Below are 12,963 nucleotides of genomic sequence, written 5' to 3'. Positions count from 1 at the left end.
GGAGAAGATTGTTGGATTCAACGCGGGCGGCCCGTCGTGCTTATGCTATACAAAGAACAAGGTCTAAAACACAAGGTGCTAGAAGGATGAGGGTGGCTGTGGAATCTATGGGTGTAGAAGTAGGAGTTTGCAGTCAACATAATCAGACACATGGATGCAGTAATGTAGCGTGCATTGTGGCTGAAAATACAATGGACCTCAATACTTCAGTAACAGTAGGTAGAGTGCATCAACATGCTTCAGTGATAGGTACACCTACTCAAATGGATTCAACACGGGCGGCCCGTCGTAGTTATGCTATAAAAAGAACAAGGTCGAAAACACAAGGAGTTAGAAGCGTGAGGGTGGCTATGGAATCTATGGATATAGAAGACGGCCTTCGCAGACAACAGGACCAAATGTATGGGCACAGTAATGTAGCGTGCATTGTTGAAAATACAATGGACGTCGATACTTTACCAACTGTAGATAATGAGCATGAACATGCTCCAGTAATAGGTACAACTACTCAAATGGATTCAACGCGGGCGGCCCGTCGTGTTTATGCTATACAAAGAACAAGGTCGAGAACACAAGTTGCTAGAAGCAGAGAACAGAATCAAATGCATGGGCACAGTAATGTAGCATGCACTATTGAAAATACAATGGACCTCCATACTTCACCAATAGTATGTAATGAGCATGAACCTGCTCCAGTAGTATGTACAACTACTCAAATGGATGCAAGCAGGGATGCTACTCATTTAAGAGCCCGAAGGCGTGTTGTTCACAACAGGGCTGTGATTTTGGGTGCAGGGGGGAGCCTCTCTATCTTGCATACTTTTTCGTTAAGGGAAAATGTAGAGCATCCTTCTTTGTATCCACTGGTCTTCAATGCTCCTTCTGTTCATGCACTTGGATCCATGGATCATACATGCAGCTTTTGCCAAGCTCAACTGTGGAAACAAGAGACGCGAATGCAAATGCATCAAGTTGTGGGCAAGCATTGTTGCAAAGTTGGTCGTGTGTCATTGTTGTCGTTAGAAGAGCCACCAGAGATTTTGAGAGTTCTATTGCACGGACATGATGCTAGAAGCAAACTATTTAAGAAAAACATTAGGGCTTATAATAGTGCCATGGCATTTGTTTCATTGGGAGCTCATATTGATCAAATGTTCCATGGGAATGGGGGTATACAAAACTTTTAGGTCCATGGTATGTACCATCGGATTGGAAATTTATTGCCCGATGAGGCTAGGCAAGAGATGCCACGTTTTGCACAGTTGTACGTGTATGACACTGATCATGAACTAGAACACCGTTTACATGGGATGCCTGGTTTGGATCCAGGCATTTTGGAGTTGTTGCAGAGGATGATGCACGAGTGCAATCCATATGCCAGTGCATTGATGGCTATTGGGCAAGTACTAAGAACAAATCCACATACAAACCTGAGGATGGTTATTTGTGAGAGCCGCTCCACCTCGAGGTAGTACTTGGCTCCTATGGCTAGCGAGGTTGCTGCAATCATGCCAGGACAAGGGGATGACTTCGATATTGGAAATCGGGACATTCAGATTTTTAGCCGCAATGGGTTTGTGCGTAGAATATCTAATTTGCACCGATCATACATGCCTCTCATGTATGTTCTTTTGTTCCCTTGGGGGGAAGATGGTTGGCATCCATATATCCCATATAGTGATGTTCCTAATCACACACCATTGCACGAGATACGTGGACAGAGTTGTGTCACCCAGAGACAATACTACGCATATCGTTTGCAAGTGAGATATGATACAAATGCATGTCTTTTGCATGGGGGTAGATTGTTGCAGCAATACATGGTTGATGCCTACAGTAGCATGGAAGAGTCCAGGTTGGTGTGGATACGAAACAACCAAGCTTCCCTACGCGCTGAAGTCTATCAAGGGTTGATGGACATGGTGAATACAGCTGATGGGACACGTACTGTGCTTGGCAATGCTATAGGGTGTAGGGTGGTGTTGCCTTCTTCTTTTACGGGAGGGCCTCGGTATATGTGTCAGCTATACCAAGATGCTATGGCAATTGTCAGAAAAAGGGGCAAACCTGATTTATTCATAACATTCACCTGTAATCCCAAATGGCCTGAAATATCTATAGCATTGTTGCCGGGGCAAACTGCGCAAGACCGTCCAGATTTGACAGCCCGTGTGTTTTTTCAAAAGCATAAGGACATGATGCAGTCAATTACAAAACATAATTTGTTTGGGAAGGTGGCTGGATATGTGAGTGTCATAGAGTTTCAAAAGAGAGGTCTGCCACACTCACACATATTGTTGATATTAGAAAGTGGTTTCAAACCCGTGGAGATCGGTCACTATGACCGATTAGTGTGTGCGGAGTTGCCAGATAAGGCTATGTTCCCAGAGTTGCATGATATTATTGTGCAGTGTAATGTCCATGGTCCGTGTGGTGCACTAAATCCATCTGCAGCTTGCATGGTTGATGGAAAATGCATTCGTCATTATCCACGTGGATTCTCACAGACGACTACTGTTGGCAATGATGGCTATCCAGTTTACATGCGTCGTGATGATGGTAGAAAGATACAAGTGAAAGGGGGTGTGATTGATAATCGTTGGATTGTGCCATTTAATCCTTTCCTCTCCGTGAAGTACAAGGCACATATAAATGTTGAAATATGCTCCACAATCACTGCAGTTAAGTATTTGTATAAATATGTGTACAAAGGTCATGATAGAGCCATTATCAAGATGCAGGCAAATAATGCAGGAGAGCAAGGGCATTTGCACAACATAGTTGATGTTGGCATTGATGAGATTAGTAGTTACTTAGATGCACGTTACGTGTCAGCATCAGAAGCATGTTGGCGGATTTATGAGTATGCCACGCACGATGAAAAACCCGATGTGCAAAGATTGCAGGTTCATCTTCCAATGCGCAATAATGTCATCTTTAGAGATGATGATGATTTGCAAAATGTTGTAGGCAGGGAACAAAATCAAAAGACCACCCTCACAGAATGGTTCACTTATAATCAGTTGCAATCTGACGCAAGCAACTTGCTGTATGGTGACTTGCCAGAGAAGTTGGTTTGGAACAAAACCAATAAGCGGTGGACTAGAAGACAAAAGGGGAATACCATAGGTCGGATGTACAATATTTCTCCCTCAGCTGGTGAGCTCTACTTCATGCGTATGCTTCTTAATGTGTGCACGGGATGCAAGTCCTTTGATGACCTACGTACTTTTGACAGCCAAGTGTACCCTACTTTCAAGGCAGCATGCATAGCACGGGGATTGTTGGAGAGTGATGATGAATGGTTTGTGTGTATGCAAGAGGCTGTGTTTTATCAAAATAGTGCACAACTGAGACACCTATTTGTGACAATATTGGTTTTTTGTGAGCCAACGTCTCCTCGACTTTTGTGGGAAAAATTTTCCCTTGAGCTTTCGGATGATTTTTTTAATATATTGGAATCAAGTATGGGGAATTTAATTGGTCATCGTGAACTAGCAATAAAGAAGGCTGTATTGCACTTGGAGCACATTCTTCAACAACATGGGCGAAGGTTGGTTGAGTTTGACGGAATGCCTGTTGTAGATAGAACATCTTTGTTAGAAGCTGGAAATGGCTTATTGCAAGAAGAAAGAATGTTTGATTGTGTGAAAGAAGCACAGACTGCCCAGCAAATGGAAATGTCCTTGAATCACTGTCAACGTGCTGCATTCAATCAGATTTTGGCAAGCGTCTATGGAGATGGTGGTGAGGTCTTTTTTCTCGATGGTATAGGAGGGTCTGGAAAGACCTTTCTCTACAATTGCTTGCTCTCTCGATTGCGTGGGGAGGGGCTCATCGCTTTGGCATGTGCATCTTCTGGGATTGCTGCATTGCTACTAGCCAATGGACGCACGGCACACTCACGATTCAAGATACCGTTGGAGCTGGATGGTACTAGCAGTTGCAATATTAAGGTTAATAGTCAACTTGCAGATGTTTTGAAGATGGCTAGGCTGATAATATGGGATGAGGCACCCATGACTCACCGGTTTGCTTTCGAGGCACTAGACAGAACTTTACGAGATATCATGTCCAATGAGCAACTTTTTGGTGGGAAGGTGGTATTGTTGGGGGGGGATTTTAGGCAAGTCTTGCCAGTTCTTCCAAAGGCAGGACGAGAGGACATTATCAATGCTACCTTATGCCACTCAAGGATTTGGGGTCACACTACAATATTGAAGTTGACGCAAAATATGCGGGTCCTTCAGAATGGTGACAATTGTGCTGAGCAAGAGTTCATGCAATGGGTTCTGGACATTGGCAATGGGATAAATAGATGTACAAAAGAAGATACTGTTGTGATTCCATCGCATATGCTTTTAGAGACAAAGTCCATGGAAGGCCTCATTGGATGGGTGTATCGAGGGCTTGCAACTGTTTTGGACTGTGCAACATACTTTCGAGAGCGCGCTATTCTTGCACCTCGAAACACCGAGGTTGATGCAATTAATGCTACGGCATTGAATGCAATGCCCGGTGAGGAAAGGGAGTACCTAAGTGCAGACTCAGTGGACAATTTAGGGGGAGATTCCTTTTTGTTTGCAGTCGAGTATTTGAACAGTCTTGATCTTGGTGGTGGATATCCCCCGCATCGGTTGGTTTTGAAAAGGAATGCTCCTATAATTTTGTTGCGTAATTTGAATCCTCGCCAGGGTTTGTGCAATGGGACACGGTTGATATGCAAAGAGTTTCACACAAAAGTGTTAGAAGCTGAAATCATTACTGGTAACAATGCTGGTGATAGAACGTTTATTCCAAGGATAACATTCATTCCGACCAACCTTAAACTTCCATTCGACATGAGGAGACGGCAATTTCCTATCCGATTGGCATTTGGCATGACAATCAATAAGTCACAGGGTCAAACATTGTCAGTTTTGGGGCTGTACTTGGCGACACCGGTATTTAGTCATGGCCAATTATATGTGGCATTTTCACGTATCCGAGCATCAAACGCTGTTAAGGTTTTCATTTCGCAGGGTGCGTCTGATGCCAGGGGTGAGGAGATGGATAATACTTCTACCACAAATGTTGTGTACAAGGAAGTTTTGCAATTGGCAACAGCAAGAGCCTAGGAGTATGACATTTCTCTTTCAAGCCCTCCTCAGACTTTCTTGGGTGGAAAATCTTCATTTCGGTAATCTTTGTATAGCTTTTTTTAAGTTCTTTCAATATTCCAACTATCATAGGTCTTTGGGAATGTTGGCTATTTATACAAAGATAGAGTGAGATGTAATATTTCATGACTTTGTCCTTGATAATGTTTGGATTTCATTTTTCATTTGAGTTATGGGTTTGTAATACACTAGAGGCTATTTTCTCTTCAAAGCCTATTGTTTTTTTTCAGTATATGTAGATTGACACGTTCATTCTTTTTTTGCAATGTGATAGGATGTCTAGGCAATTCACGTTTGTCACCGAAACAAGAGCACAGGTGCAAGGTACATAGTTGCTTGACAACCAGGCTTTATGTTGACACATTTAATAGTATAGTCACTCACTTTTTAGAAAATTGTAGATCTTGCGGGCTGGGGATCTCTGGAGAGCGCGCAACTATTGTTGGATTTGCTTGAGCTGGAGAGCTACCTTGGGTAAGAACTGTGTACATTGTTTAATGCTTTATTTTTGTTAAAACAAAAGTTTTTTTGGATTATATTTGAGTGGGAAAACATGCTATTGTTTGTCTTTTAGGAGTATTCCTGATTCAAGGTTTCTAATGAATCTCCACGTCCACAATCCTTTGGATGGACGAGTCCATTTGGGATATTACGCTATCCTGGCTTGCCGGCTTCATAGGGGTGATGGACCACAGACCATCACTGTTCGCTGGCTGGGATACTATGAATGTGTTCGGACACGAATTTTCTATCGAGGGCAAAATGGGGACTACACGTATACCTTTCTCAGCGTTGTTGATAGCCCTTTGCGTCTGAGTAAGTACTCTAAAGAATGAGTTGGGTTTTACCAACATACATATATAAAACTTTTATGGCTCAATAATTATAGTTCCTAAATTATCTTTCTATGTGATGCTGGTCCAGATATGATTGTTGGTACTCCGTTGTATGTTCGTAGCCGCGGTGGACGCGGCAGACGTGGTGGACGTACAATGAGTGGCCGTCGCAGGCTTTTCCCTGCAGTACATGGCCGCAGACTTTTCCCTTAGGGATGTTTGTGTGTGTATTGTAGATTTTGTATGTTCAGTTATGACTTTATTTTGCGGTTGTGTATTTGGATATATCAATCAGTTCTTTGATGTAGCTATTGCATGTTCAGACATGTGACTGCACTTTTGGATGTGATATTTTTTGAAGTACTATGTCATAGAGAAGTTTATTTTGGACGTGGCGGATGTGGAGTACATGGCCGGCACAGGCTTTTCCCTATAGTGCATGGCCGCAGACTTTTCCCTTTAGGGATGTTTGTGTGTCTACTGTACATTTTGTATGTTCAGTTATGATTTTTGTATGCAGATGTGTATTTGGACATATCAATGAGTTCTCTGGTTTCACTTTTGGATGTAATATTTTGAAGTACTATGTCATAGATATTTTTTTTGGTTAGAATATGTTGCTGGATTCAGACATTTTAGCATCTTAAGACCCAGCAGAGCGGGTCGCTCGCCCGTCGTAGACGGGTCAGGTTACTCGAAAGAGTTTCACACGAGAGTATTAGAAGTTGAAATCATTATTGGTACCAATGCTGGTGATACAATGTTTATTCGAAGGATAACATTCATTCCGACCAACCTTAAACTTCCATTCGACATGAGGAGACGACAGGAGCGCAGGTGCACGGTACATAGTTGCTTGACAACCATGTTTTATGTTGACATGTTTAATGGTATAGTCACTCACTTTTGGAAAATTGCAAATCCTGCGAGCTGGGGATCTCTGGAGAGCATGCAATTGTTGTTGGATTTGCTTGAGCTCGAGAGCTACCTTGGGTAAGAATCATGTACATTGTTTGTTGCTTTATTTTTTTGTTAAAACAAAAGGTTTTTTTTCGATTATATGTGAGTGAGAAAACATGGTATTGTTTGTCTTTTAGGATTGTTCATGATTCAAGGTTTCTAATGAAACTCCACGCCCATAATCGTTTGGATGGACGAGTCCATTTGGGATATTACACTGTTCTAGATTGCCGGCTCAATAATTATAGTTCCCAAATTATCTTTCTGTTTGATGCTGGCCTAGATACAATTGTTGGTACCCCGTTGTATTTTCATAGCCATGGTGGATGTGGCGAATGTCGCAGGCTTTTCCCTACAGTACATGGCCGCAGACTTTTCCCTTAGGGATGTTTGTGTGTTTGTTGTAGATTTTGTATGTTCAGTTATGACTTTATTTGCGGCTGTGTATTTGGATATATATCAATCAGTTGTTTGATGTAGCTATTGCATGTTCAGACATGTGATTGCACTTTTGGATGTGATATTTTTGAAGTATTCTGTCATAGAGAAAATTTTTTTTGGACATGGCAGATGTGGAGTACATGCTCGGCGCAGGCTTTTTCCCTATAGTACATGGCCGCAGACTTTTCCCTTTAGGGATGTTTGTGTGTCTATTGTAGATTTTGTATGTTCAGTTATGACTTTGTTTGCGGATATGTATTTGGAAAGAGTTTCACACGAAAGTGTTAGAAGCTGAAATCATTACTGGTACCAATGCTGGTGATAGAACGTTTATTTGAAGGATAACATTCATTACGACCAACCTTAAACTCCCATTCGACACGAGGAGACACGATTTTTTCTATCGAGGGCAAAATGGGGACTACACGTACACCTATGTGAGCATTGTTGACAGCCCTTTGCGTCTGAGTAAGTACTCTAAAGAATGAGTTGGGTTTTACCAACATACATGTATAAAAGTTTTATGGCTCAATAATTATAGTTCCTCAATTATCTTTCTATGTGATGCTGGTACTTCGTTTGTATGTTCGTAGCTGTGGTGGACGCGGTGGACATGGTGGACGTGGAGTGAATGGCCATCGCAAGCTTTTCCGTGCAGTACATGGCCGTAGACTTTTCCGTTAGGGATGTTTGTGTGTCTATTGTAGATTTTGTATGTTCAGTTATGACTTTATTTGCGGCTGTGTATTTGGATAGATCAATCAGTTCTTTGATGTAGCTATTGCATGTTCAGACATCTGTCTACACTTTTGGATGTGATATTTTGAACTACTCTGTCATACAGAATTATTTTTTTTGGACATGGTGGATGTGAAGTACATGGTTGACGCAAGCTTTTCCCTATAGTACATGGCCACAGACTTTTCCCTTTAGGGATGTTTGTGTGTCTATTGTAGATTTTGTATGTTTAGTTATGACATTGTATGGGGATGTGTATTTGGACATATCAATGAGTTCTCTGGTTTTACTTTCGGATGTAATCTTTTGAAGTACTATGTCATAGACATTTTTTTTTGTTAGAATATGTTGCTGGTTTCAGACATTTTAGCATCTTGAGACCCGGCGGAGCGGGTCACTAGCCCGTCGTAGACGGGTCAGGTTACTCGTCTTCATTCATATGATTGTAGTCCATGCGACAATATTGTATACTAGACTGCTATGAGGATCATTTATGAGCTCTTGTGAGCGTCACCTTAGTCATGTATTTCTTGAGCTTCAACTTCTAAAATATGGACATCACAAGTCGGTAATAAATCACTTCCCCTTGATATTTACGGGGAGGATGGAGTCCTAATGGACCGTGTGTCGCATCTCATGTTCTTATTTTTACTCATTTGTTTTTTCTCTTTAAATATTTGTTAAAATGCTAGGATTTAAGTTTAATTTTGAGTTAGCATTTACGTGCTCAACGACACATCTCATCTATGTTTTTACTCATCGGTTTCTTTCCTTTTAGATTTTGATGAAATGCTAGGATGAAAGGCTACTTACAGCAAATCTAGTTGGAAGATCAACGTCTCAAATTGTGACACATGGCTTCCTAACAGTTCACAAAAGGCTGCATGCAGTAATATTGCACTTTTCACTTTCACAAAGGACTCCAATATCCTACCCATCGGTGGTCCTGTAAGGTCAGTTACAGAAACGAAATCTCGTGGCATGGCTTGCTTGTTATAAGCTTCATAATTGATTCTTCTTGAGATCCTCTACGAATGACCGCAGGCTGGCGATGGAGCTACCCCCTTCCGCCATAGCTTGCCTGGCGGAAGCTCTCACCTCCATGGCCCTTCTTCGTGCCGCTGCCCCTTCTTCGCTCTTCATCAACGCCCTGATCGACTCCTCCACTGCTTGCCTCTTCACAACCCCCCATCGTTGCTTTTCCTTCCCCATTGCCATCCCAACCTTCCAGTCCTGTATGAACTTAAGATTGGTGTTTTGCTCTGCGAAACGCGGACAACCGATCATCGGCACGCCCATCCACAAGCTCTCCAATGTGGAATTCCATCCACAGTGGCTCAGAAAGCCGCCCACAGAGCGATGAGCCAGGACTGCCAGTTGGGGGGCCCATGAGACAATGAGGCCTCTCTTACTGGTCCTGGATTGGAATCCCGCTGGTAAAATATCGGGGACGGCGCCAGTGATGGCATTTGGACGAATCGCCCACAGAAAGGGCTGATGGGAGGCCTCTATTCCGATTGCCAGCTCTTGGATCTCTTCGACGGAGAACGAGGCTGAGCTTCCGAAGGAGACGTAGAGGACCGAGACATCATCTTGATCATCCAACCACTTCAAGCACTCCACATCTTCAGCTAGCAGACTTTCCTGGGATACTGAGCTCACGGTGGAGACGGCCTCTACTGCAGGGAGCAACGGTCCGATGGGTATAATTCGGACGTTTTCTGCCGTCAAGGCGTCTACAGCACTGGCCTCCAGATCATAGAAGGAATTCACCAATACCTTGGCAGCTTCGTTCCCACGGCCGAAGGCATTCAAGAGGAATTGAAACAGGGGATGCGTTTCGTCGTTAACAAGCATATCTATCGCCAAATCGTGGAGACGCAGTGGAGCGACTCCAGGGATAAAATCTATGATTGCATCCTCCGTTCCTGTCCCAAGACAAGCTTCTGTTACCTTCTAGGCAACACACGTACAGATCCAAAAGAAAAACATGACGGACTTTCTTGCACTGCTGAAGAAGGCGTAAGTAGAGCAAGCGACATACCTGCTTTGAACGGTAGATATCCGCGGTCCAAAATGTCCGGGAGGTGATAGCCCAGACAGTACCCGGAGGCAGTCGACGTCCAGAACTCAACCCTAGGGATTCCGAGTTTGTTGGCGACGTCTTGAGTCCAGGGCATGAAACTGTCAGAGATGAGGCACGACACGGCAAGGTGGTCGCCGAGTTGCAGGTTCACTTTTCGGATCAAGCGTTCCAGGGCTTCAGGCAAGATGGCCATCTGGGAGAAGAAGATCTGGTCCACGGAAACAGCAGCAGCATCAGGCAGCTGCAGTTCGATGACCTCCACACGGGGACGAGGCGAGTCATGAGAGGATTCAGCGTTGCGGTGACTTTGAAGGAGGTGGAAGTTGTTGGGAGTGTGAACGATGGTGACGAGAATGCCAGCATGAGTCAAGCGGTGAGCAAAGTGGAGGACGGGGGTGAGATGGCCTTGAATGGGGAACGGGAAGACGAGAGCATGGGGCTGAGGAGGCATCATCGCTTGAATCATGGAAGTTCCCTCATATGGACTAAGAGCGCTGTCAGGCGAGGCCCTCTCTTCGCAAATTTTGAGAAACTATCCCAAAAAAGGGACGCATTCCAAAGCAAAGCATCGCCGTTGCAGGAGGGGCTATGAGCTTGAATCAGCTCTAGAACTTTGATGTGAGCACATACTACTGCTCTGCATATAAATAATGGAAGTTGCAAAAGGCGAATTCGAGTTTCAACAATTCTCGTGTGACTGCAACACGTTCTTGCAGACAGACGAACTACAGGCCTCGCATGACAGTAAGAGCCTTCCTCTCAAGCCCCAGGCAGCTACAGGTGGCTACTTGCTTCAATCTCGCCCTTTCACGTACCTGCACGTGCCATGCGCAACTGTGTCCCTCGTAGGTGGCCATGTGTGTGTGCGTACAGGGAAAAACCAAAACTTTATGAGCTAAGAAAAGGTGAATGATATTTAATCATTCATAAGGCCTGCCCAAGATTAAAAAACAAAAAGGAATCCAGAAATGGTGTGGAGTAAGATGCGGGAGAGAGAGAAAAGGGGGGAGAGAGACTTGAGGAGATAAAGAGAGAGAAAAAGAGAGAGAGTGTGTCAACCACTTTAATTCAAAATAGAGAGGGGGGGAGAGAGACGTGAGGAGATAAAGAGAGAGAGAAAGAGAGAGAGAGAGTCAACCACTTTAATTCAAAATAGTGTAACATCTATTTCAAGGTACTTAACATTGGTACTCGTTTTAAGATTCTCTAAAAAATTCATTAAAAGTATAACTTTTTAAAAAAAGCTATATTTTGAGTAGTCAAAAACTAAAAACTTACAATTCATACATTTTTCAAACATCATGCCTATAAATTAAAAATTGCCTCCACCATATCGCAAAATATCTTTCAAACATCATGCCTATAAATTAAAAAGGGCCTCCACCATATCTCAAAATATCTTTCGATTTTCTATATTCTTAAAGTCTTAAAGATTTTTCCTTCCCGTGCCCTTTGTATTTTTATCAAAAAATAACTTTAATTATCTTAACTTATTGCACCTAATAGCATGTCCTACTCATTATTGTCCAAACTAAACTTTTCACCCACTTTTTAAATCACATAAGGAAAGAATGGAAGACTTTTCTTCTAGGGAGCCAAAACCTTTAAATTATTTGAGAAAAAAAAAGTAAAATTTTTGGAGACATGATAGTTTGGTACTTTTGACATTATAAATAATCTCGAAAGGGCCCCAAAACCCTGAAAAAGATTGCAAACATGGATGCCTTTCGACGATTTTTTGAAAATCCCAGATGAAAAAGCATGCACCCGACTGTCAGTCGACGATATCATTGACCTGGCGTGCATTTGGTCGATGATATCATTGACCAAGGACGTCCTTGGTCAATGATATCATCGACCTAGCATGTGGGCACATACTTTTTCCTTTGGGCTTTTTAATTGCAGCATGGGCACCACTGCACAAAGCTAAAGGGTATTCCCATAACTGTGTACGGTGCTGCACATAGTGGAGGAAGTGGAATAAAGGTCGCATATCTCACTACACACTCGAATCCTTCCATTGTAGCAGTGATTGCCATTGCCATTGGCTTTCTCGCACCTTCTCAAGTGCCCTCATTACCCTCTCCCTGACTCCCTTGGCAAGCTCACTTACTATGACACCCATCATAATTTCCCTATTCATTCGATGCAAGTTACACTCACTTTTGAGCCTGACCAACAAAACCACTTCCTAAATGCACATCCGTGATACATCTGACCCAGCACTTAAAAAAGAACAAAAGAAAAGGAATTATTTGCTATTCTTTCATCGATTGATGGTTGGTATAGATTTAGATTAGAGTAGACTAGATCGCCATAGAGGGGACGCTTTGAATTTCCCCAAGTTGCCAATCTAAGCTATGCCCAAAATTCTCGACTAGTACCTACTCGGAGTCAACAGTCCATACGCTCACATACGGTTTTACATCATTACATTACCTGAAACCTGACTTTCCATCAATTTAGTGAGCAGACTTTGGAGTTCAAAGGCATTGCCAATTCTTCAGTGGGTTGATAGCATTTGATTTCACACACACATGCCACCATTGTAAAGCCTATATGGCTATTTCACAGCATTGTGCACATCATATCAACCTTGTAAAGCCTCTTGGCTATTCTCGGCATCATTTGCCACAAGCCTTGTAACACAAATCAGATTTTATATATTGCAGTTCTTCACCGATAGTTCAGCTTCGACTTGGCACAGTCATTGTATTTGCAGTTGATTCATACAGAGATTTTC

General features: G+C 42.9%; 1 protein-coding gene across 1 annotated transcript; it reads right to left on the bottom strand.

Moving 5' to 3' along the window:
- Positions 1-8,962: 8,962 nt before the first annotated feature.
- On the bottom strand, positions 8,963-10,876 carry LOC147893964 (UDP-glycosyltransferase 85A7-like). The gene is made up of 2 exons (XM_087386106.1): positions 10,179-10,876; positions 8,963-10,062 (listed from the first exon to the last, which is right to left on the bottom strand). Exons 1-2 carry the CDS (start codon positions 10,684-10,686, stop codon positions 9,137-9,139), a joined length of 1,434 nt encoding a protein of 477 aa, XP_087242232.1. The 5' UTR covers positions 10,687-10,876; the 3' UTR covers positions 8,963-9,136.
- Between the last annotated feature and the right edge of the window lie 2,087 nt (positions 10,877-12,963).

This window comes from Dipteris shenzhenensis, chromosome 15 (genome assembly GCF_047967505.1).
Source record: "Dipteris shenzhenensis isolate YYH24624 ecotype China chromosome 15, Dip_SZ_1.0, whole genome shotgun sequence".
Lineage (NCBI taxonomy): Eukaryota > Viridiplantae > Streptophyta > Polypodiopsida > Gleicheniales > Dipteridaceae > Dipteris > Dipteris shenzhenensis.
This window is presented reverse-complemented; position numbering and strand designations above follow the sequence as displayed.

Coding starts and splice junctions, on each gene's coding strand:
- LOC147893964 (XM_087386106.1), bottom strand. CDS start 10,686: ATGATTCAAGCGATGATGCCTCCTCAGCCCCATGCTCTCGTCTTCCCG. Junction 10,063..10,178: donor ATATCTACCGTTCAAAGCAG/GTATGTCGCTTG, acceptor GTCTTGGGACAG/GAACGGAGGATGCAATCATA.